The sequence below is a fragment of the Myotis daubentonii genome, chromosome 11 (genome assembly GCF_963259705.1).
Source record: "Myotis daubentonii chromosome 11, mMyoDau2.1, whole genome shotgun sequence".
NCBI classification, from domain to species: Eukaryota; Metazoa; Chordata; class Mammalia; order Chiroptera; family Vespertilionidae; genus Myotis; species Myotis daubentonii.
Genome location: NC_081850.1, coordinates 78878912 through 78900497, shown reverse-complemented (window position 1 = coordinate 78900497; position 21586 = coordinate 78878912). Strand labels below are relative to the sequence as shown.

Genomic DNA, 21586 nt, shown 5'->3' with positions numbered 1-21586 from the left:
AACACTTTAAGCCACCCACAGCCCCTAAAAACCTCACCAGCAAGTCCCACTCCACACACCTGCCCCTCCTGGACCAGACCCGAGATGGGCCGTGGAGTTAGCGCTGAGCAGGCCACGCAAGGGCACGTGTTAAAAACAGGACTTCTAAGCTGGTGGGGGTGGGAGGCTGGGTGTCACACCTTGGAACACACTCCCCAGGTGACGCTGATGGCATTCGCGGTTTGGGAAGCTCTGGTCTAGAAAACCGCTCCTGAATCAGGGACCAAGGCAGCTGGCCCTTGGTCTGCCCATCCTTGCCATGACCACCTAGCACAGCACAACCTTCTGCTGACAGCCAGGAAGGCAGGCAGGCCTGGCCCACCCAACAAGAAAGAACCAGCCTAGGGTTCGAGTCCAGTGGGTGCAGAGGTCAGGCAAAGGGCAACAGCCATGCTTTCCAGGCAGGGAGCCGGCCTTAGGAGCCCGGCTGTTTGAGGCCCCGCACGCTCCTGTGTGAGGGCAGGAAGGCAAGGGAGACGCTGCGCCCGTGTGCCCGACGGGCACAGCTCACTCACTCTGAGGGCGGAGGCTTGGTCCTGGCCCATACGACAGATCTAAGGCGCCCTTTTCTTTGCCAGCCTTGTCCTGCCCGCCAGCTGCTTTCAGCGTCGGAAATTCCTCGGGAGAGAAGGATAAGTGTCGGCTTGAGCCCCTTAAACCTGTCGAGAAAACCGGAGAGACCATGGAGCCAGGGAGGTCAGCACCAAGGATTCTCCGCCTCAGCAACTCCAAGCACGCCATCGGCCACGTGGCCGCATGGGCGTCAGGGCTGGCAGAGCGCACTAGGGCTCCCCGAGGGCCCCAGATGCTGACCGACACGCCTTCAGAAGCAGCGCTTCCTCCCTGAGGCCCAGGCCAGGCCCCCAGAGCAGCGACTCTCAGGTGGGAGACTCCACAAAGCTTTAGGCCAAGACAGCCCAGGCCCAACCGGAATGGTCCCGAGAAGGCGCGCCCCCGTCCTGCCCACCTCTTCCCACTTACCACCTTCGTGTCCTGCTGGCTTTCCATTCAGCTGTGCCCATGACTTTGGTCCACCTGGCACTGTATTTGTGTTCTGAAAAAGGAAGAGAATTAGAAGAGCCAGCCCCATCGGCCTGCTGTCCATTCCCCAAGCACGTGGGAAGGTGTTCACGGCCGCCGCCAGGTTCCACCACGAGGCCCACAAGTCCACGGCCACGTGCCGAGTGGGATCAGCCACAGGAGCTCTGCCTTTTCTGACAGCATTCAGCTGACCAGACCCCCTTCCAAATGAAGGCAAAGCTACCACACAGAGCTCGATGAGCAAACCCTCACCACTTCCTGGATTAGGTACCAAATTAAATAGCTACCCTTTCCCACGACCCCTCCTCTCCAGCCCACCCCCGCTGCACACACACTCACGGCAGTGGCTGTCTCTTACCCTGAGTGCAGAGCTGACTGGGTCTAACAAGCCATTTACTTACAGGGAGTTGCCCTGAATGCTTGCCATGGTGGCTGGAATGCCCCCAGGTCTTGCCCAAAGGACCACATAAGGGGACTGTGCAGCTGGGGGGGACGGCCCCCGCAGGAGGGCTGCACCTCCAGAGCCAGCAGGAAGCAGAGGGGCACCAGGGCCAACCCCCAGCCTCCCATTTGGTGTCTATACGCAGCCAACGGCACTAAACTGGACGAGGTACCTACAGGGCCAAGGAGGGGCTGCTATTATTGCCGGTGAACTTCATCCCAAGAGAACCGTACAACCTCTGGGCTGAGGTTTTAGAAACGGAGTCTCCTCTCACCTCTGCATGTGAGAGAAAGCCAGGCAGCGGCCGAGGAGCTGACAGCCCTGGGCAGGGCCTGTGCTACGCCAGGCCGGGCTCCCAGACGGTCCCCAGCAGTTTCTTTCAACAGATGCCCCGGCCCCTCCCTGGTCTCTCCAGGGGTGAGGTCCAGGCACATGTTTTCTGTCAACCAGCTCCCAAGGCAAGCGTGCTGTGCAGCCGGGCTGACAAACTGGCTCCTCTCCCTGTTTCAGATTCTGAGAAACACGACTTCAACTCCACATACTCGGCAGACCCCGTGGATTTAGGCCAATGAATATGGAGCCTCACACGAATATGATTTTTCTCTTTAATTTCAAAAGTATGGTTTGGTGTTGTCGGGTGGGGTTTCCTTCTGGCAAAGCTATAAACTTCCCCACAGATGGGGGACGGCGTCTCAGGCCTCCTGCTGCCAGGCAGCACGGCGAGACTGAAGTTCGGTGGTTGGAGTTGTTTTCAAGGGTCTGGTGAGTGCCAGGGGTCTTGTCTAGGTTTCTTTTGACCTAAAACACTCAAGACTGTCATCTAGGTTTTTAGCCACCAGCTAAGCATGAGCCCTGCCGGTCTCTGGGCCCCACCCCGCCTCCAATGGACTCAGTGTACCGTGAGCTTTGGCTCGGCTCGGTCACGCCTTTCTCTTTAGAAAAACATTTTAATGCATCAACAATAAGCAACGACTGCAGCTGGTATTTCCCAAGGAGGCTCTGAGCCGCGACTAGTCCCTAGAGACCTCGTTAAAAAGGTTTCCGAGGGCAAATCAATTTGGGGCCCGCTGTCCCTGACGCCCTCTCTCAGTCAGGGTGCACATTAAAGACACCGAGAAGACATCCAAGAGGAAAGGAGCTTCTAGTTGTTGTTTTCCAGACTCCCCTTCCCATGGCCGACCGCTTCCGGTCTGCTTATGGCACCGGTCTCCTCGGAGCACAGCTGGGGACCCTGGCCTCTGTATCTACCTGAGCGACTTCACATTCACAGGAGTCAACAGACTCAAACGAGGTGTCTGTATTCAGCCCTGTGTGGGGTCTTCTCCATCAGTTTGCTGTTGGTATAAGCAAGTCAAGAAAGCCACCCTTCTTGGGGGCAGGCGTCAGGTGGCTCCGACAGCTGGACATCAGGCCGGGGGCTCCAGCACCTACCTCCTGACTGACTGGCTGAGTCGGTTTCTGTAAATTGGAGACAGATTTCTGCAAACCCGGCTGCGGCTGCGACTCCGGCGGCTGAGAGGCCGTCGCACTGGAACTAGACAGAGGCGGGACACACAGGGAGGATTAGATGCGGCACAGGCCACGACAAGGTCCCTCTGCATTTCCAGAAGCCACAGCTGCTCATCAGCGGCTCCCTGGGAGCCAGACCCCTCTGGCCAACAGAAGGAGTACTTCCCCGGGAGACGCTTATGCTGGCAAATACCCCGCCTGCCGTCTACTCGCTGGCATCAACAGGGCAGAACAGGCCTCTGTCTGCAAACACTGAGAGCGCATGTGACAGTGAAGTCCTGGAGGACCTGCCAATGGGGAAACTGAGTCACTGTGGGGAGGGGGCTCTGAGTCCCTTCCTCCTGACCAAGCCTCGCAGCTACTCGGGGGGCTGCCTGCTTTGAAACAGCAGATAGAACAAACGGGGACCATCTCTTGGCTTGTAAAACGTATCTGCTCATAGCAAAGCTAAACGTATCAATACATGTAACAAATTTCGCATGATCTCATCCTCCAGAGAGAAACTCGAAGCAGATTTTTCTCAACATAACAGAGTATTTTTAACACAAGTGGAATAATGCCACACATACAATTCTGTAACTTTTTCACTTAATTTAACATCTTTTCATGACAATACAGAGGGACCTACCTCTTTCTTTTAATGACAGTACAATTGGATGACCATAATTTACCAATCTCCGTTTTTTTCTATTAAAGATACAACCGGAGAGAGAACCAAGATGGCGGCATAGGTTAACGCCAGAGTTTGCTGCTTTGAACAACTACTTCAAAAGTGAAACTAAAACACGGAACGGACATCACCCAGAACCACAGGAACGCTGGCTGAGTGGAAGTCCTACAACTAGGAGGAAAGAGAAACGCACACGGACACTCAGAGGAGGCGCAGCGCTGAAGTCAAATTCTGAGGTGCGGAGTGCGCGGAGCGGGCTGGCGGCGGAGGGCGCGGTTGTTGTTTTCAATCGGGAGGGAGTCGCAGACTCTGAGCACCAGATCCGGGTGAGTCTTTAGGGACCCAGACTCAAACGGGAGAAGCGGGACTGTCTGGCTTCGGTCAGAGCGAGTGCAGCTTTCTCTCCCAGCTTTGCAGCGGGTGCTGGGACTCAGAGAGGCAGAGCCCCTGGGGACAGGACTGAGAGCCGCCATAACTGCTCTCTCCGGCCCACCCTGTTGATCCTGTGCGACCCGACCCGCCCAAGCCCTGCACACAGGCATTTGCCGGATAGCCTCAGGCAAAGGCTAGATTAGCACCTCCCTAGAGGACAGAAGTTCTCTCACTGCTGACACAGCTGATTCTCATAGCCACTTGGCCTGGAGGTCAAACCCTCCCTGGAATTAGCTACAACAATCAAGATTTAACTATAAGACTTCGAACAAAGACCACTAGGGGGTACACCAAGGAAGCATAACAAAATGCGGAGACAAAGAAACAGGACAAAATTGTCAATGGAAGATATAGAGTTCAGAACCACACTTTTAAGGTCCCTCAAGAACTGTTTAGAAGCTGTCGATAAACTTAATGAGATCTACATGAAAACTAATAAGACCCTCGATCTTATATTGGGGAACCAACGAGAAATTAAGCATACACGGACTGAAATAACGAATATTATACAGACGCCCGACAGCAGACCAGAGAAGCGCAAGAATCAAGTCAATGATTTGAAATGCGAGGAAGCAAAAAACATCCAACCGGAAAAGCAAAATGAAAAAAGAATCCAAAAATGCGAGGATAGTGTAAGGAGCCTCTGGGACAGCTTCAAGCGTACCAACATCAGAATTATAGGGGTGCCAGAAGATGAGAGAGAGCAAGATATTGAAAACTTATTTGAAAAAAAAAAGAAAAAAAAAAAAAAAGAAAACTTATTTGAAGAAATAATGACAGAAAACTTCCCCCACCTGGTGAAAGAAATGGACTTACAGGTCCAAGAAGCGCGGAGAACCCCAAACAAAAGGAATCCAAAGAGGACCACACCAAGACACATCATAATTAAAATGCCAAGAGCAAAAGATAAAGAGAGAATCTTAAAAACAGCAAGAGAAAGAAACTCAGTTACCTACAAGGGAATACCCATACGACTGTCAGCTGATTTCTCAACAGAAACTTAGCAGGCCAGAAGGGAGTGGCAAGAAATATTCAAAGTGATGAATACCAAGAACCTACAACCAAGATTACTTTATCCAGCAAAGCTATCATTCAGAATTGAAGGTCAGATAAAGAGCTTCACAGATAAGGAAAAGCTAAAGGAGTTCATCACCACCAAACCAGGATTATATGAAATGCTGAAAGGTATCCTTTAAGAAGAGGAAGAGGAAGAAAAAGGTAAAGATACACATTATGAACAACAAATATGCATCTATCAACAAGTGAATCTAAGAATCAAGTGAATTAATAATCTGATGAACAGAATGAACTGTTGATTATAATAGAACCAGGGACATAGAAAGGGAATGGACTGACTATTCTTGGGGGGGAAAGGGGTGTGGGAGATGTGGGAAGAGACTGGACAAAAATCGTGCACCTATGGATGAGGACAGTGGGTGGGGAGTGAGGGCGGAGGGTGGGGCGGGAACTGGGAGGAGGGGAGTTATGGGGGGAAAAAAAAGAGGAACAAATGTAATAATCTGAACAATAAAGATTTAATTAAAATAAAATAAAAATAAAAAAAAAATAAAGATACAACCGCAGTGAGCATTTTGTATAAATATCTTTGTACACCTATGCATAATTCAGTAGTGTAAGTTCTTAGGAATGGAATTGCTGGATCAAAGATGTTTTGAAGTTTAAAAGGTATTGCCAAACTGCCCTCCAAAGAGAGGCTGCATCAGTGTACACCCCATAGGTAATCTTCACTTTTTTAATCCTCGCCGGAGGATGTTTTCCCATTGATTCTTAGAGTGGAATGGAGAGAGGAGGTGGGTAGGGGGAAAGAGGGGGAGAGGGGGAGGAGGGAGAGAGAGAAATATCAATGTCAGAGACCCATTGACTGGTTACCTCTCCACTGGCCCTGACCTGGGAATTGAACCCGTGACCCTTCAGTCTGCAGGTCAACAGTCTAACCACTGAGTCAAACTGGCCAGGGCCCCACAGGTCATCTCTTGAGAAGATAACGAGAAAGGGGCCTGAGGAGATTTCTGCTGACTCAGCAGCCTTCCAGTCACTCTTCTATTCAAGCTTCTGCCGGGCAAGACGCGAGGAGGTCAGCCATCCACTCGCCCGAGTCCACCCACTGCTGGAGCTCCCGCCGTAAGCTCAAGTCCAGTCCCCAGGTTCACTTCACCCAAGTAACTCATCACCATCGTGACCATTCCAACACGAAGGCCGCCGATCCTCACATGACCTTCTACCCAAAGCAGGGCGTCCAGGCAGGGCTGCCTCAGTGCTCGCCCTCCCACCCCTCCATACGCCCAAGGAGGGCAGGCCCAGCGGCGGCAGAGACCCAGGGCTGGGGTCTGTGCCTTCCGTCTCCACTCACCCCTCCTCCCAGCAGACATGCAGCACCACGGCCTCGTGAAGCTGCAACGCTCTGAGCCAGCGCTGCGTGAGAACAGGTACAGGGAGGGAGCGGCGCTCTGTCCTCTCTCTAGAACTTTCCGTAGCGCGGGCATTTCAAGGCCTGTGTTGAAAGGTGTCATATCCATTGCTCTAGAGTTTGTCGCGTCCACCATTGATTAGAATGACGACAGTGGCTGGCATCTGCCACGCACGTCCTCCGGGCCAGGCTCTGCGCTAAGTACCTGGCTTGTGTTCTCTCATCTCTCCTGTAACTGCCCCGGAGCCAGGGATATTCTCACTTCACACGACAATGAAGCTCAGAAGTCAAATGATTCTCCAGGTGCCATAAAGCTAACAGGCCACTTGGCTGGGCATCCCGCACACCTGCCCGGTCCAAATTCACACTAAACCATCAGCCAGCATGGTGCCCAAGCAAACTGTCAGGAAAATGTTGAATAGCGTTTAGGACGCTCCTGTGGTTACTGCTACTGTAAGATCTGACTGATTACTGGCTCGCTCTCCCCACCCTGCCCGGAGCAGCTACAGAGAAGTTTCACAAAAGCTGGTGTGGCCGTTCCCAGGGACAGGGAAGGACGCCCGTCAGCAGCTGTCCCGGATCCCGAGCCCAGCAGCCGGACGGTGAGACGCAGAGCAAGAGGTGCCCCAGCCGGGACCGGGGAGCGCTCATCCCACACAGGCTCCCCTCGGCCAGCGGTTTCTGTCCCCTCCGTCCTCCCAGCACAAGTCCCCAGTCCCCTTCCCTGGACGCCCCTACCGCTGGCCGGAGCCCCGCCAGGAGAGCTGGGGGCTCAGGCGCCGGGGAAGGCCCGGCTACGCGCCCGCACGCGGCGGTGCTGCGTCCCTAACGACTCCGTGCCAGCCCGGGTCACGAGGCTGCGGGCTGTTCTCCCTCCTCTGCGGGAGGCCGGCTGCTGGCCGCCCGCACACAGGGACCCCAGAACGCACACAGGGACCCCAGAACGCACACAGGGACCCCAGAACGGAGCGGGCAGGCGCCGGCTCTGCCCACAGAGGCTCGTCCAGGAGCTGGATCCGGGTCGCCGCATGTGCGCCGGCGGCTGATGGGCCTTTTCTAATGAGGCACCAGGGGCGGGTCACGGGGACCGGGCGGCCCACAGAAACGCTGCTGCACCGGCTCCGAGAGGCAGGAAAACGGCGGGCAGGGAGGAGGACGCGGGCAGGGAGGTGCCGGGGCCGCCTGCCCTCTGCTCTCACCTCTTTGGGTCTTGCTGGTCCTGCTTGTTTGCCCATCCCGTCCCGTCCTTGGGCACGATAACGATGTTGGGGTCGTTTCCTTTGTTTTCAGACTTCAAGCTCGGCAGGTTTGCGGGCGGGGGCATGCGCCGGGCTGTGGCAACTTTGCCGAGACTCTGTAAGCCATGTCTAGGGACTGCTGCGGGAGACAGGGGAGGAAGCAGGTAGCGCACTGGCAGGTGACAGGCCAGAGGCCAGACCAGGGGTGGGCAAACTTTTTGACTCGAGGGCCACAATGGGTTCTTAAACTGGACCGGAGGGCCGGGACAAAAGCATGGATGGAGCGTTTGTGTGAACTAATATAAATTCAAAGTAAACATCATTACATAAAAGGGTACGGTCTTTTTTTTTTTTTTTAGTTTTATTCATTTCAAACAGGCCGGATCCGGCCCGCGGGCCGTAGTTTGCCCACGGCTGGGCCAGACCATTCAGCTGCTCTTTCAAACCCCAAGTGACGGTGAGAAAGGCAGGAGAACAGACACGAGGGGTGGCCCCGCCAGAGAAACAAGCAGCACTGCCCGGTGGTCACTTCAGTCACTTGACAAGCCCTTCGCCAAGGCCTGGAAGACACGGAAGCTTCCATTTCCACAGCGGGCAGAAGGCTGGGAGCGGATGGCCCAGAAACCTCGGGCCCACACAGCAGGCACTCTCTGCAAGAGGAGATGCTCTGGCCTCGTTACAGCAGGGCTGAAAGGACCAAGCCCTGGCCAGCCCACGCCAAGCCTGGGCATTCATAAAACCCCCCTGGGGTGGGGATAGCATCGGCAGGAATTTTCCCACCACATTCCAGAGTCCTGGAACCATGAAATCTAAACCGGGTAAGTCTAATGCAAATTCAGCTCCATTCTAACCACCAGGCTAAAAATACCCCTGGTTTCAGTAAGATAAGCTAGAGGGGGAGCAGCCCCCCCACAGCAGTCAGGGTATGAAAGCAGACCTCACACAGGAGCGGGGAGGCTGCTGCCCAGAACACCGGGAGACCCCTCCCTGCCCACAGGAAGGACTCTGGGCTGCCACGGTCCTTGACCAGGAGGTTCGCACTGAAGGGAAAGCGGGAAGGCCTGGCCCCGACCCCGGCTCTTACCTGAGGATCTGATTGCGTCTACTGATTTTCCTTTATACTTATCAAACAGGCTGAGCGTCGAATACTTGCTTTTCCCATCCTTGCCCTTGGTTATTTGCCCCAAACGATCGGACATTGCGATGAAATGTCATCTAGTAAGGAAATTTTTCTCGGCACCGCCCCGATCTGCCTTTGAAATGGAAAAAAAAAGAGTGTGTCAATCCACCGAACCTCTGATCCAGTGAGTAAATCCTTTAGGAGTCATGGATCTCTTCGAAGATCTAGAGAGAGCTGTCGGCTCTCCCTAGAAACCACCCTTGCTGCGCAGGCAGTTCAGCTCCCATTCAGAGCTTTCTGTAGACTCGCTGATCCCGCCCAACACTCACCTCCCCCCTCACCTGCTCCCTCTGAAATGACCTAAGGCTACTGCTCATCAACAACAGAAATGCCAGCTCTCAGAGTCCTGGGTGCCTCAGCCTCTCCAGGTAACATCAACAGTAAGACGGGCAGAACAGGGAGGGAGGTACACGACCCACAACGCAAGGACAAGCATAACCAAATCCAAGGGAGGCAACTAAAGGCAGTGTGTCACCCGGGAACAGTCGGGTGTGTGCACTTTTCGAAATAAAGAACCAGCACCCAGAGAGAAAACATGCTCAGGCCACGAGAGCGGGCCCTCTGCGAGGCCGGCGTGGGAAGCAGGAACAAGTGCCCACAGAAAGCTGGAGAGTCCGCAGAACCGAGCCTTTAGATAAGACAGGGACTGAGGCTTCTGAGCATCAAGAAATCACTGTCTTGCCCCCATTTGATATTTCTGATGCTTTCCCCCCCGAAAGGTACAAATGACATTCATAGCACAACTATTTCAGATCCAGAAGCAATCACTCCTAGAAACACAGCTCTAAACCAGCTGTACCAAAGCACCTTCTCCAGAAAACCCAAGCACATTCAAGTGAAATCCTGGCTGCTGTGTGGCTTCAAGGCCATTAACCGTGGAAATACAGAATACTCCCTCCAGCCCGGCCGGCGTGGCTCAGGGGTTGAGCATTGACCTATGAACCAGGAGGTCACGGTTCAATTCCCGTCAGGGCACATGCCTGGGCTGCAGGCTCGATCCCCCGTGTGGGGCGTGCAGGAGGCAGCCAATCCATGATTCTCTCTCATCAGTGATGTGTCTCTCTTTCTCCCTCTCCCTTCCTCTTTGAAGTCAATAAAAATATATTAAAAATAAATAAAAGAAAACGTCTTAAAACAAGCACTTTCAAAGATCCCCCATCCCGGAAGAGGCCAAAAGCTCGAGCAGGGTCCAAATAGGATCCACCAAAAGGCGGGGGGGGGGGGGGGGGGGGGCAAAAGGACAGAAATGTGCCTTTTGTCACCAGGAGGAGTTACTCCATGGACTCTGCTAGGGCTGCTTTTCGTCCTCAGACCCTGTGAGCACGCCGCCGCACACGGTAAAGGCACTCTGCGGGTGGATCAAATTAAGGGTCTTGAGCTGGGAGACTATCCTGAATGATCCAGGCGGCCCGATGTCATCACAAGGGTCCTTAGAAGAGGGAGGCAGGAGGGGGGGTCAGGGGCGTGGCAGTGGAGTGATGCTCTTTAAGATGGAAGAGGGCGGCGGGCAGAGAAGGGGGGCCTTCAGAAGCCGGAAAAGGCAAGAAAACAGACTCGCCCTGGAGCCTGCAGAGGAACAGGTGCTGGGGACACCTTGATTCCACACTCCGACCCCCTTGGTGTTGTTCTATGTCACTAAACTTGTGGTAATGTCCCACAGCAGTGGTCGGCAAACTGCAGCCCCTTGAGTGTGGCTCTTCCACAAAATACCACGTGCGGGCGCACGTACGGTGCGATTGAAACTTCGTGGCCACACTCAAGGGGCCAAAGAGCCGCATGTGGCTCGCGAGCCGCAGTTTGCCGACCACTGTCCTACAGCAACAAGAGAAAACGAACAGGCTCATTTATTCAAGAAATTTGTTGTTGTTGTTGTTAATCATCACCTGAGGACGGAAGAGGGAAAGATAGAAACATAGATGTGAGAGAAACACATCAGTTGGTTGCCTCCTGCACAAGCCCCGACCAGGGCCTGGGCTGGGGAAGAGCCTGCAACTAAGGTACCTGCCCCTGACCAGAACCGAACCCAGGACCCTTTGGTCCGCAGGCTGACGCTCTATCCACTGAGCCAAACCGGCTAGGGCTAATTCAACATATTTTTATTATCGGCCTGGGATATCTACAGCTGAGGACAAGCTGCACACAACCCCCAGCTTACGACGTCCAGCCCACAGAAATGAGGGACCCGCCCACAGACAATGGGGCTAATTACAAGCAGTATGTTCTGGAATCTTTCACTCAGGCCCAATGATGAAAAATGCTGAACTGCAGCTACATCTGGGCTGTCCCCGGCCATGGCTTTCACCTGACCACTGGGCCTACAAACATTTCTAAATAAAACCAGTGGTGCCTCCTTCTCACCCACCACACACCTGGCAGGACTGCAGGTTGAGCGTCATTAATTTAAATTTACATGACTAATTCTTACTAAATTAAAAACCACATTGGCAAAGGCAAGAGAAGGCAAAATCGTTTACCAGCCATTCTGGATCATCAAATGTCCACATTAAATGTTATTATGCCTGCTTACTAAAAATGAAATGTCTTTTAATTCTGAAACTTGACAGAAAGCATGCATTCTATAGGCACTGCTAAAGAGGGTTCCTAAAACCCAAGGCCAAACTCCTGCCAGCGCACGCATTTCCCTTAGACTCCGCGCTGGGCAGAATTAGACTGGACACTCTCAGTCGTCTTCCTGGGGACAGGACCCTCCTCTGTGAACTCACCGGTCCCCACCCCCACCTCCAGGAAGTGCTAGGAGACTGGCAGCCCGGCCGCACCTGCATTGGCATCGCTGAAAAAGAGAAAGAAAAGAAAACCTGGCACACACGAGCCACTCTCCTGGGAGGTTAGAATTGTGTCTGTGGGTGTGAGATGCCTGAACCTTGTCCTCTCAGCAAACGCAACCATTCGCCAAGTAGTAACTGAGCACCTACTGTGGTCAGATGAAAAGCTTCCCACCAGAGGCTCAACCAGAGAGAGTCAGGAAACCAGACGGGGCACACACTGCACCGGGGTCTGCACTAACCCTGCAGGCGCCATGTTCTTAGAGAGCCTCCCCCCACTTTGTAACCGAGCTTTGCACTAGCTGGGCACACTACTGGCTTCTCTGGACCTCGGTCTCCCCATCGAAGACTCGATTCCAGACGTGCCAGCCAGTTCCAAACGCGGGTGACACACAGCCACGGAATCGCAAATGCTTCACTGTCAAAGCAGCTCTCGTTCCACTTCTGGGGCTGGAGCCTACATTCTACACAAACTGGCACTGCCAGACAGTGCAACTGAGTCACCACTGCTATGGCAACGGCGCCCGTGGGGAAGGAGCTGACACTTCATCTTCGCCTTCCACGTAAGGCTGCACAGGAGGTCTTCCCGCCCAGCTTCCCCTGGGAGCAGGGGTGGCAAGGTTCAGTCAGACCTGGAGGAACACGCAGCGGAGCCTCCAGGGCCCGCAAAGCATCAGCAGCGCTACAGACTCACACGCCGGCCTCAGAGCACGAGGGGTCTTTCCCGAGGCCAGATTTCACTGGACCCAGATTCCAACTACAGACACAATCACTCCGTCTCCCCCAGTTGTATGTAGCGTCATATGTGGGGCCTAGCCCAGCCCCACACCCATCTGGCTCCTCCGCCTGCCCCGCTGGTTTCCACATCAGGCCAGGAGCACTAGCTGTCAGTAGGGATTTAAACAGCTTCCAAAGATCCGCTGAATGTCTATCTGTCTCATCTGTCTGTCTCTCTTTCTCTCTCTCACACACACACACACTCACATGCACACACTCCCCTCGCCTCCTCCCAGGGCAGGAAGAAGTGCAGCAAACAGCTGGGCAGCTGGGTGTGACTCATGGGCGGGTCGAGGTGAGAGAAGGCATTTCTCTGCTTTCTCCGCGAGCTCATTCAAGCATGACTCACGCCGGGTACAGGTCCGTGGGACGCGACCTGGCTGAGAGGCCCAGTCCCCGCGGGCAGGCAGACCCAGCCTGGCGGGCAGCCTCCGCCTTCGTGCTGCTTTCCCTCTCTATTGTGGTAACAGGATGCACGTATGGTTTCCCCCCCAAACAAAATCTAATTGGGATCCTCAGTGTCACATGTAAAACAGACTCGAGCCACAGCGCCCTGCCTGGGGGAGGCCCGCCTGCGAGCCAGCCTCCTTGTAACCCCTCCTTACCGAGGCGCCGCCATGGGGGCCAAGAGCATTTTGAAATGGGTGACCATTCGGCAGAGGAAACAGCGCCTAAAGTCCAGGGCAGATAGCTTTGGGGAATGAAGAAAAGGACATTTAAGAACAATTTCAGGTCTGTGTGTTTTGGCAAGTCATCTAAAGACCTGCTCTGAGAGGGGCAGGCTTCCCTGGAAGAAGACAACTCCAAACATTCCCAGCAAAGGCACTTCACACCAAGCCCGCCTCCCGCCTCCCCAGACAGCAGTCCCACCTGTCAAACAGGTTGCGGGACTGCCTGCTCGCTGCCCCCGCTCCCCCGCCCCCCGAGAAAATCGCCCTGCACTCCATCTGATCGAAAGCCATTTCCGGGTACAGGATTAACTTCACTCTGCACTTGGGTACCAGCCAGTGTCAGCCACCCAGCCAGACAGGCAATTGGGGATGGCCTTGGGATGGCTGTAATTCCCTGGGGAGCCACTGCAGCTACCCAGTCAGGGCTGGGGACAGTGGCCTCCAGCATTCCTGAGAGCCAGCACCCTGCTGAGCACCCAGGCCTCACTGAGGACCCCTCACAACAGTTCTTTCCAGAAGATACTGTCATCAGCCTGCTTTACCGAGGACACTAAGATGCAGTCAGAATATGGAAGTAACTCGTCCAAGGTCACGGGACTACCTAGTGTTGGACTTTAAGCCCAGGGAGGACATGACCAGGCTCAGACCTTGTGCCCAGAGGACCCGATTCCCGGCCACTGCTGCTTAGCTGCGGGAGGGCAAGTGCACAGACAGGAAAGAGACGCACTGGTTCTGAGGTCAGTCCGCCCAGGCTAAAGGCAGCCCCTGGCAAAGTCTCCAAGTAACAGCCTTTCCTTTCTCCGGTGCTGCCACAGCCAGCACCACGCCAGGCATCTCCCAGCTCCTCACAGTCTCCCTGGTGCCAGGGACACTGGTCAGAAACATCTCCTGGTGTCTCGAGCATCCTCAACCCTCAGGACACCGGCCCGTTCCTGCAGACACCAATGCTGACAAAGGGCCCACTGCGTGCTCCAACCCAAGGCTGCCCTCCAGGGCCCAGACCCCCCACCCGCCAAAACCGAGTTCAGCACATGTGCCAGGGCCGAGGCACGAGCAGAAGCCCGGCCTGAGCGCGGGAGAAAGGGAGGTGGGGCGTCCGCACAAAAGGAATGGAAAGCCGCCGCCAGACCGCACGCCGAGAAGCCCGACCCAACGGGTCAGCGCCAGCTCCGGGGGCAGCCAGGCGCTCAGGGAAGGTGTGGTCATCAGACAGCGCACTCGCTACGTCTCACTCGAAACTAAGGGACCCTCGCACGAGGTCCGGGTGGAGGATCAACAACCACCAAGTCCACCCTCTCCGACAGGCCAAGGTCTGGCAAACGAGAACCTGCACGTCAGGCAGGCGCCATACACTCCACGTGCTCAGACGTCCACGGAGCCCGAGGCATGCAGCCTCCGAGCCGCCCGGTGCTGGGGTGCGGAGACACGGAGCACCAGTCCTGTGTGGGCTCCACAAGCGCCTCTGCAAAGGGCCAGAGAGTACATGCGGCACTGCGGGCCACAGGGCCTCCACGGCCACGGCTCGAGCCTGCCCACGCTGCAGCGCACATCCACGCGGACAGAGGCCGGCGGATTTGGGGCTGCAGCTGGCTGGCCTCTAGTCTGAAGGGAGAAGCGGGTGTGGGAAGGAATGCATTACCATGACCTGACTGCCACAGAAAGGGTTCCACTGGGCTCCAGATGGGGCGGGAGGGCCGGTGGGGAACCCTAGCTGGGTCTTGCAGGGGGACTGGTGCTGCCTCACTCAGCAACAGCAGCAGCAAACACCCCACACCCCCCGCTCGCACCCCACCCCACACTTGAGCCGTCAGAGGCTCCCTACAGGCACCGGTCCGGAAAGCAGGGCTGCCTCTGGAGAAGCCGGTGCCCACCTTCCCCCTCCCTGGCAGCCAGGAGCGGGCCATCTGGAGAGCTGGCGCCCAGGCTCAATTTGCAGCACAGGCAGCCCTTCTACCTGCAGAAGCCCCCCCGGAGGGGGGGCGGTTCTTTAGGAAAGATATGTGGTGCCCTGCAGATTACAGACAGCCCCAACCTGCCCCACAATCAGCTGCCTGAAAGCAAGGCATGCGGGACAAGGGGTGGAAGTGGGGTCCTGGTAACCCAGCTCCTTACGGCAGACACCAGCCACCACCAGGAGGCCACGCCCCCTGAGGAGACGGCACCTTGGGGAAGCAACCGAAATTCAAAATAAGAAACAAGGCCTGTGCTGCGGGGACCACAGCACTCCTCACCCCCGTCTCCTGCACCCCTGGGTTTGCAAGCCCCAGCCTGGCCTCAACCAGAGCCGGCTCTCCCTGCCAGAGCCAAGCCACAGCATGAGCACTGCTCACACGCCGTCATTCCTGCCGCTGTCCAGGGGCAAGTCCAAACCCTCCAGCCCAGTGGTTCTCCACCTTCCTGATGCCGCGACCCTTTAATACAGCTCCTCATGTTGTGGGGACCCCCAATCATAACATTATTTTCGTTGCTACTTCATCACTGTAATGTTGCTACTGTTATGAATCGTAATGCAAATATCTGATATGCAGGATGTATTTTCATTGTTACAAATTGAACATCATTAAAGCATAGCGATTAATCACAAAAACAATATGTACTTATATATGTGTTATCGATGGTCTTAGGCGACCCCTGTGAAAGGGTCGTTCGACCCCCAAAGGGGTCGCGACCCACAGGTTGAGAACCGCTGCTCTGGCCCAACACACTGGCCTGAACCGCCACCCGGCCTCATGCCCCCCCCCCACCCTCCTCTCTCCAAAACACACAGTTTGCATCTCACCGCTGCCCCACAGACGGAGGCCTGTTTCCTCTGGGGTTAAGCACAGACGGACACCGTTAGCCACCTCCCGGGGTCGTCAGGAATAAAGGAGAGAACAGGTGCAACACGGTGACCATGACCGTGCCCGCCCGCCCGCCCTGAAGGCTCTCCACCAATGGCAGCCATTGCCCTGCTCCGCGCTGTTCGCCTCTCAGCTGCCCGTCCCACTGTCACCCTTAGACCAGCTCAGCCCTCCAGACGCCTGCGCGCAGGGAGGCCTCCGGTTCCCGCACACCGTGGGCACGGCGCCGTGGTGCCCCTGCTTCCACCCTCTGTGCTCCAGGCCCCGCTCTGGCGCATCAAGCTTAAGGGCTACGAGACAGAACGCAGACCTTCAAAACCAGAAGGATCGATTCGCGGGTGCCGAGGATCCGTCGGTGGACCCCTCAATTGATTGCCAGGAGACAGACATGCACTGAATTCTCAGAACCCCCTCCTGAGATCAGCTCCTCCCAGTGGCTGCACTGTAAACACCAAGCTGCCCGCTCCGGGGCTCCGCCTCAGCACCAGCAGCAGGGCCCTCGGAGCCACCCCACTGGCGTTCCACAGCCGGCGGCCTCAGGGAGGTGGGGACCTGCTCACCGGGTGTCCCTAGCGTTCCAGTAACAAAGGAACACGTGCTTGATGTAGAAAAGCTGCGAAGCTTTACAAAACCCAGGGAATGCGACCGTGACCGCTCCTGGCACACCCGTTCCGGGGCCCTGGGGCCGCAGCTCACTGTCGGCCTCCTGTACTCGCAGCTATGCTGTGCTTGCTTCCTGTTTCAAAGGGGTTCAGCAATGAAGGTCATACAACACTGGGCGTAAGTTCTAAGCGGATTTGCTACTTGTTTTTAAAATCATGAAGGTGATTTTCAGGAGCGCTTAGGGGAGACGGCAGGCAGGCGGGCAGAGGCAGGGGCAGAGGCACCCACAGGGTGATGTCACCTGCAGCAGCTGGGCTCTGGGCGCCACAGGAGAGCCTGGTAGGCAGCCTTTCGTGACGTCAGGAGAAAGTCTTCCCTCCACCTTCCCAAACTCACGTCCTCGCAGAGACAGGGCGGTTCTGCCCTCCACCCAGTAACAGCACTGCTGCCACCGACCCGCAAACCGCCTCCAACCAGCCCTCCCCCAGGGTGTCGGCAGCAGCCACGGGCCCCAGCGGCCTCGGGCCCTTGGTTGGCTGTTTTACTCAGTGGGGACAGGACGTGTGCAGCAGGTCAGGGAGGATGGAGACCATGGTCACAGGTGTGACAGGAACGCCCGCAGCACAGAGAAGGGATTCTAGAGGGTGCACGCCTGCCCTCCAGGCCGCACTCTGCACCTGCAGGCCCCTCCCTTCTCAAGAGCTGCTGAGCGGAAGGGAGGAGTTCACTCTCCTTCTATCTATAAAAATAAAAGCGCAATATGCTAATTAGACCGGACCTTCCGGATGAAGCCAGGGCTGTGAGGGAAGCCGGTGCCGGCAGCCGGGGAAGGCAGGCCTACTCTTGCACGAATTTCATGCATCAGGCCTCTAGTATATACATAAGGAGCTGGGAGCAAATGACCAGATGTCCCCACCCGCCCTGGCAACTCTACAGCCTCTACAGCAAATGGTAGCTCTAGCTGACACAAGAAACGAGCATGACTGATCATGTGAGAAAAGCGGCCGAGCGGCATAATAAACACATATAACACGATGACTCAAACACGTGTGCATAAATATGTAACACATCCCAGAAATGGCCCTGAATTCAATTCCATTTGGTTCATAGAAACACTATTTAGAATACAGAGGGTCCTGAGTAAGCAAGGCAGGACCACAGGCATCTATGGCTCACCCTTCCAAACCCCTAAAATGAAAGGAAGTCCTGGCTGGTTTGGCTCAGCGGATAGAGCATCGGCCTGAGGACTGAAGGGTCCCGGGTTCGATTCCGGTCAAGGGCACAAGCCTAGGTTGCAGGCTCGATCCCCAGTAGGAGGTGTGCAGGAGGCAGCTGATCAACCATTTTCTCTCACTGATGTTTCCATCTCTCTCCCCCTCTCCCTTCCTCTCTGAAATCAATAAAAGTATATTTTTTAAAAAAATGAAAATAGACAACAAAGAGAACCCAAAAGACAGGGCCGCTGTGGGCGGGGCAGATACAGAACAGACAGGAGTGGCAGGAGGTTTGGGCCTGGAGGGTCCTGCAGACGGCAGAGCTGTAAGGGCAGAGCTGCAAGCGGGGTGGTGGGGACTGAGGGTGGGAGCCAGGGAGCGGCTGCACCTGCCCAGCGGGCCTCCCACACCCCGTCTCTCCTTCCGGATAAATTAAACAGAAGTCCGGGCTGGACAACACCAGCGTCAAAGCGGATGGGGTGAGGAGAGAAGCTAAAACGAGAAGCCAAGAAAAACTGGAGTAACCAGTCACGGCAGCTGCAGGCCCCTCTGCTGCTGCCTCACAGGAAGGCAGCAGACAGACATAGCTCGTCCCTCTGTCCCCACGCCCAGGGCAAAGGCAGGGGTCTTCTCTTGAAAACCTTTACACAGACGCTTGAGGCTCAAGAAGAAAGGCCGGCCTCCCAGCTTCCAATCAGCGGTGTGCCCAAGACCACAGACATCTGAGACCTCAACTAGAAGACCGACCGCGTAAACAAAGCCGAGAGGAAGACAATGCCAGGAACCAGAGTTCACCGAATAAATCAAATAATGTCCGCAAAAAATCCAGGAGATTCTGCACCCATGCAACCAAAACAGGGTTTTTTCCTTAAGGGACAATCCGAAACCAGAAAGCCTCCGGGAGGCTCAAACACTGAGAGCCGAAGCCTGCAACCTCAGGTTGATCACAAGTGAAATGTCAGGCAGAGGCCAGCTGCGGGCAGTCTGTGAACACCGGGTGGTGCTCCTGAAAGCAGGGTCCTGGGGAACAAGAAAATCGGGTAACTCCCCATCCAGAGCAACTACGAGACACGGCGGCTAACGGGGGCAGCTGGAACAAGGGCGTCGGGTGAAAGGACGGAGACCTGAATGAAGTGCAGACTTCAGTTCGTAACCATGCATCGCGGCGAGTGAGTCAGCTGGGACATACGCACACACTAAGGTAAGACCTTTAGGACGGGGAGACTGGAGCAGCGTATACAGGCACTCCAGCTTTCCTGTAACTCCACACTTATCTAAATCCATAGAACAAATGGAAGAATACAGTCAATGAAATCTCAGAAAAATTAACAAGGAGATGAATGCTAGTCTCTCCTCCACTCAGAATTAAAGGACTAACCCAGGAGTTGGAATTTCACTAGGAGTCCCCGAAGCACGGAGAAAAAACAGAGGGGAGGAAATGATCAAATAAAAATGACAAGAAAAATTCCCAGAGTCGAAGTCCTCAAGAGCAAGTGCTCAGAATAACAGATATAAAAAGAACACAAGGTACGACGTGAAGTTTCATTACATTATGGCTGAAGAATGCACAGCCTCTGACAGCTCCCCCCACCCCCATCCCCACCCCCACCCTCGCCAAAAGGTCCAGGGAAGAGCCAGCAGGATGCAAGGCCTCCTCCCGGGCAGCAGCAGTGTGCTGCTCCCAGCAGCATTCCCCTTCCGGGGAAATTATTTCCAGTCCAGAACCCAATACTCAGCTGGCCAGATCAACTATGGGGACAGAAAGAGACTTTTCCAGATTCATACAAGGATCCAAAGAACAAGAGAGCAAAGCAAGACAGAGGCCAATGTCACAGGGGCCACGCCTGCCTTTCTCCTTCCCAAGAGAAGGAATCTCGTCCTGCCCCAGGCAGCCCTCAGGCCTAAAGGGGCTGACCCGCCCCAGCTGGGGTGGAGGGGAACATGCCTGGCCTAAGAGAAAAGCGCCCGACTGCTAGTGACTGGCTCGGAATGACCCACCCAGACAAGTAAGACACCTGGTTCCTTAGCAACAACATGGAACGCTGGACCCACCAACCCACCTGCAACCTGTGCACCTCTGGACTCCACTTAACGGAGCCGGAAGCCTCTAGTGAGCGGTTGTGTAAAGCAGCTTTAAACAGCTGCGGATGTTTGACACTCAGATCTCCCAACTGATACCCACGGGATCCAGGAAAAAAGAGGTCCAGCAGGGGGAGCAAACACAAGTCCCAGCATGACAACCAAGGAAGCCCAAGAGGGCGGCAGCTGCACCACAGGCAGGAGGGCGCGGTCCACGCAGAGAGCAGCCGTCCAGGCAGGAGAGCGCCGTCCGTCCAGGCAGAGAGCAGTCGTCCAGGCAGAGCGCAGCCGTACCAGGAGGGCTGGGAGGGGGCTCCAGGACTGGAGGAGCTGAGAGGTTATCTAACAGAGCTGCGCCATTAGCAAACAGCATTTGTGGCACTTTCTTGGAGCACATGTAAAACGTAGAAGACACAAGTTTTCTGAGTGGCTTCATCAGTCTTCTCCAGTTTGGCAGTGTCCTATTAAGGAATTTCGTCTTCTCCAAGGTGGTAACGAGATCCTCCGATGTTTTCTTCTAGTCGCTTTGTTTCATCTTTCCTGTTGGACTCTATAAGCTCAAAGTGCTTGTGCATATGAGGCAGACTTTCCCACATGGAGAACCTAATGTCCCCAGCGCTTCCTTTGAAAAGGCCATCTTTTCCCTTTGTCATGTGACGCCTTTGTCATAAATTAAGTGACGGCTCACGTGCAGTCTGCTCCGAGGCCTCCACGCCACTCGCTCAGCCCCTTTGTCTAGCCTTCTGCCAGCGCTGTGCTGCATCAGTGACTGCGCGGCTACAAAACCTGGACATCTAGTGGGACGCGCCCGCGGCTTTGCTCTTCTCCTGGCAACACTTTAATTGTTCTTGGCCCTTTCATTTCATACAAATTTCAGAATCAGTTTGTCAATTTCCAAACAAAACAACAACAGAAAAGCCTGCTGGGAGTTTGACTGAAATTACAAGGCCTCTAGAGATCCTTTCTGGGGAAAACCATCTTTACAAAGCCAAGTGCCCGCGAGTATGTGGAGCAAGGACACGTCGCGTGCACTACTGGTGGCCATGGCACCTGGTACAACCACTGGAAAACTGGCAGCTGCAGTGACCTGTGACCCAGCAATTCCATTCCTGCATTTACACCCAACCCACCATGTGCACGCAGGCATCCAGGGCTAGGTGCAAGACTGAACAGCTCAGAATGGAGGCAAGCTACAAATCTACCACCAGCCAGAGGAATCAATATTGTATGCACATAAGGGAATACTATTCACAAGATCAAATACATTTACACACAACTACAGGGGTGAAACTCACAAATATAACATTTCATAAAGAACCAGGCACAGCCCTGGCCGGTTTGGCTCGGTGGATGGAGCGTCAGTGGACTGATGGGTCCCTGGTTCAAGTCCGATCAAGGGCACGTGCCCGGGTTGTAGGCTCGATCCCCTGTAGACCCCGTACGTAGGCCAGGAGGCAGCCAATCAATGATTCTCTCTCATCATTGACGTTTCTATCTATCTCTCCCTTCTTCTCTGAAATCAATTAAAAAAAAAAAGACACAAAAGATTAGGTTGTGGGCTCAACCCCCAGCCCTGGAGGCAACTATTCAATGTCTCTCTCTCACATCGATGTTTCTTTCTCTCTGTCTCTCCCTCTCCC

The 21586-nt window shown here is 55.0% G+C and overlaps 1 protein-coding gene across 7 annotated transcripts in view; it reads right to left on the bottom strand.

The window, feature by feature from the left end:
• Positions 1-21586, bottom strand: part of PRRC2B (proline rich coiled-coil 2B) — a 76812-nt gene that overhangs the window by 43500 nt on the left and 11726 nt on the right. For all 7 annotated transcript variants that reach the window (XM_059658353.1, XM_059658355.1, XM_059658352.1 and 4 more), the window contains exons 2-6: positions 8884-9052; positions 7761-7938; positions 2954-3056; positions 1021-1093; positions 555-698 (exon numbers count right to left, since the gene is read on the bottom strand). In XM_059658353.1, coding sequence (XP_059514336.1) covers positions 555-698; positions 1021-1093; positions 2954-3056; positions 7761-7938; positions 8884-8998 — 613 coding nt within the window. In that variant the 5' untranslated portion in view covers positions 8999-9052. The remainder of the gene's footprint in view (positions 1-554; positions 699-1020; positions 1094-2953; positions 3057-7760; positions 7939-8883; positions 9053-21586) is intronic.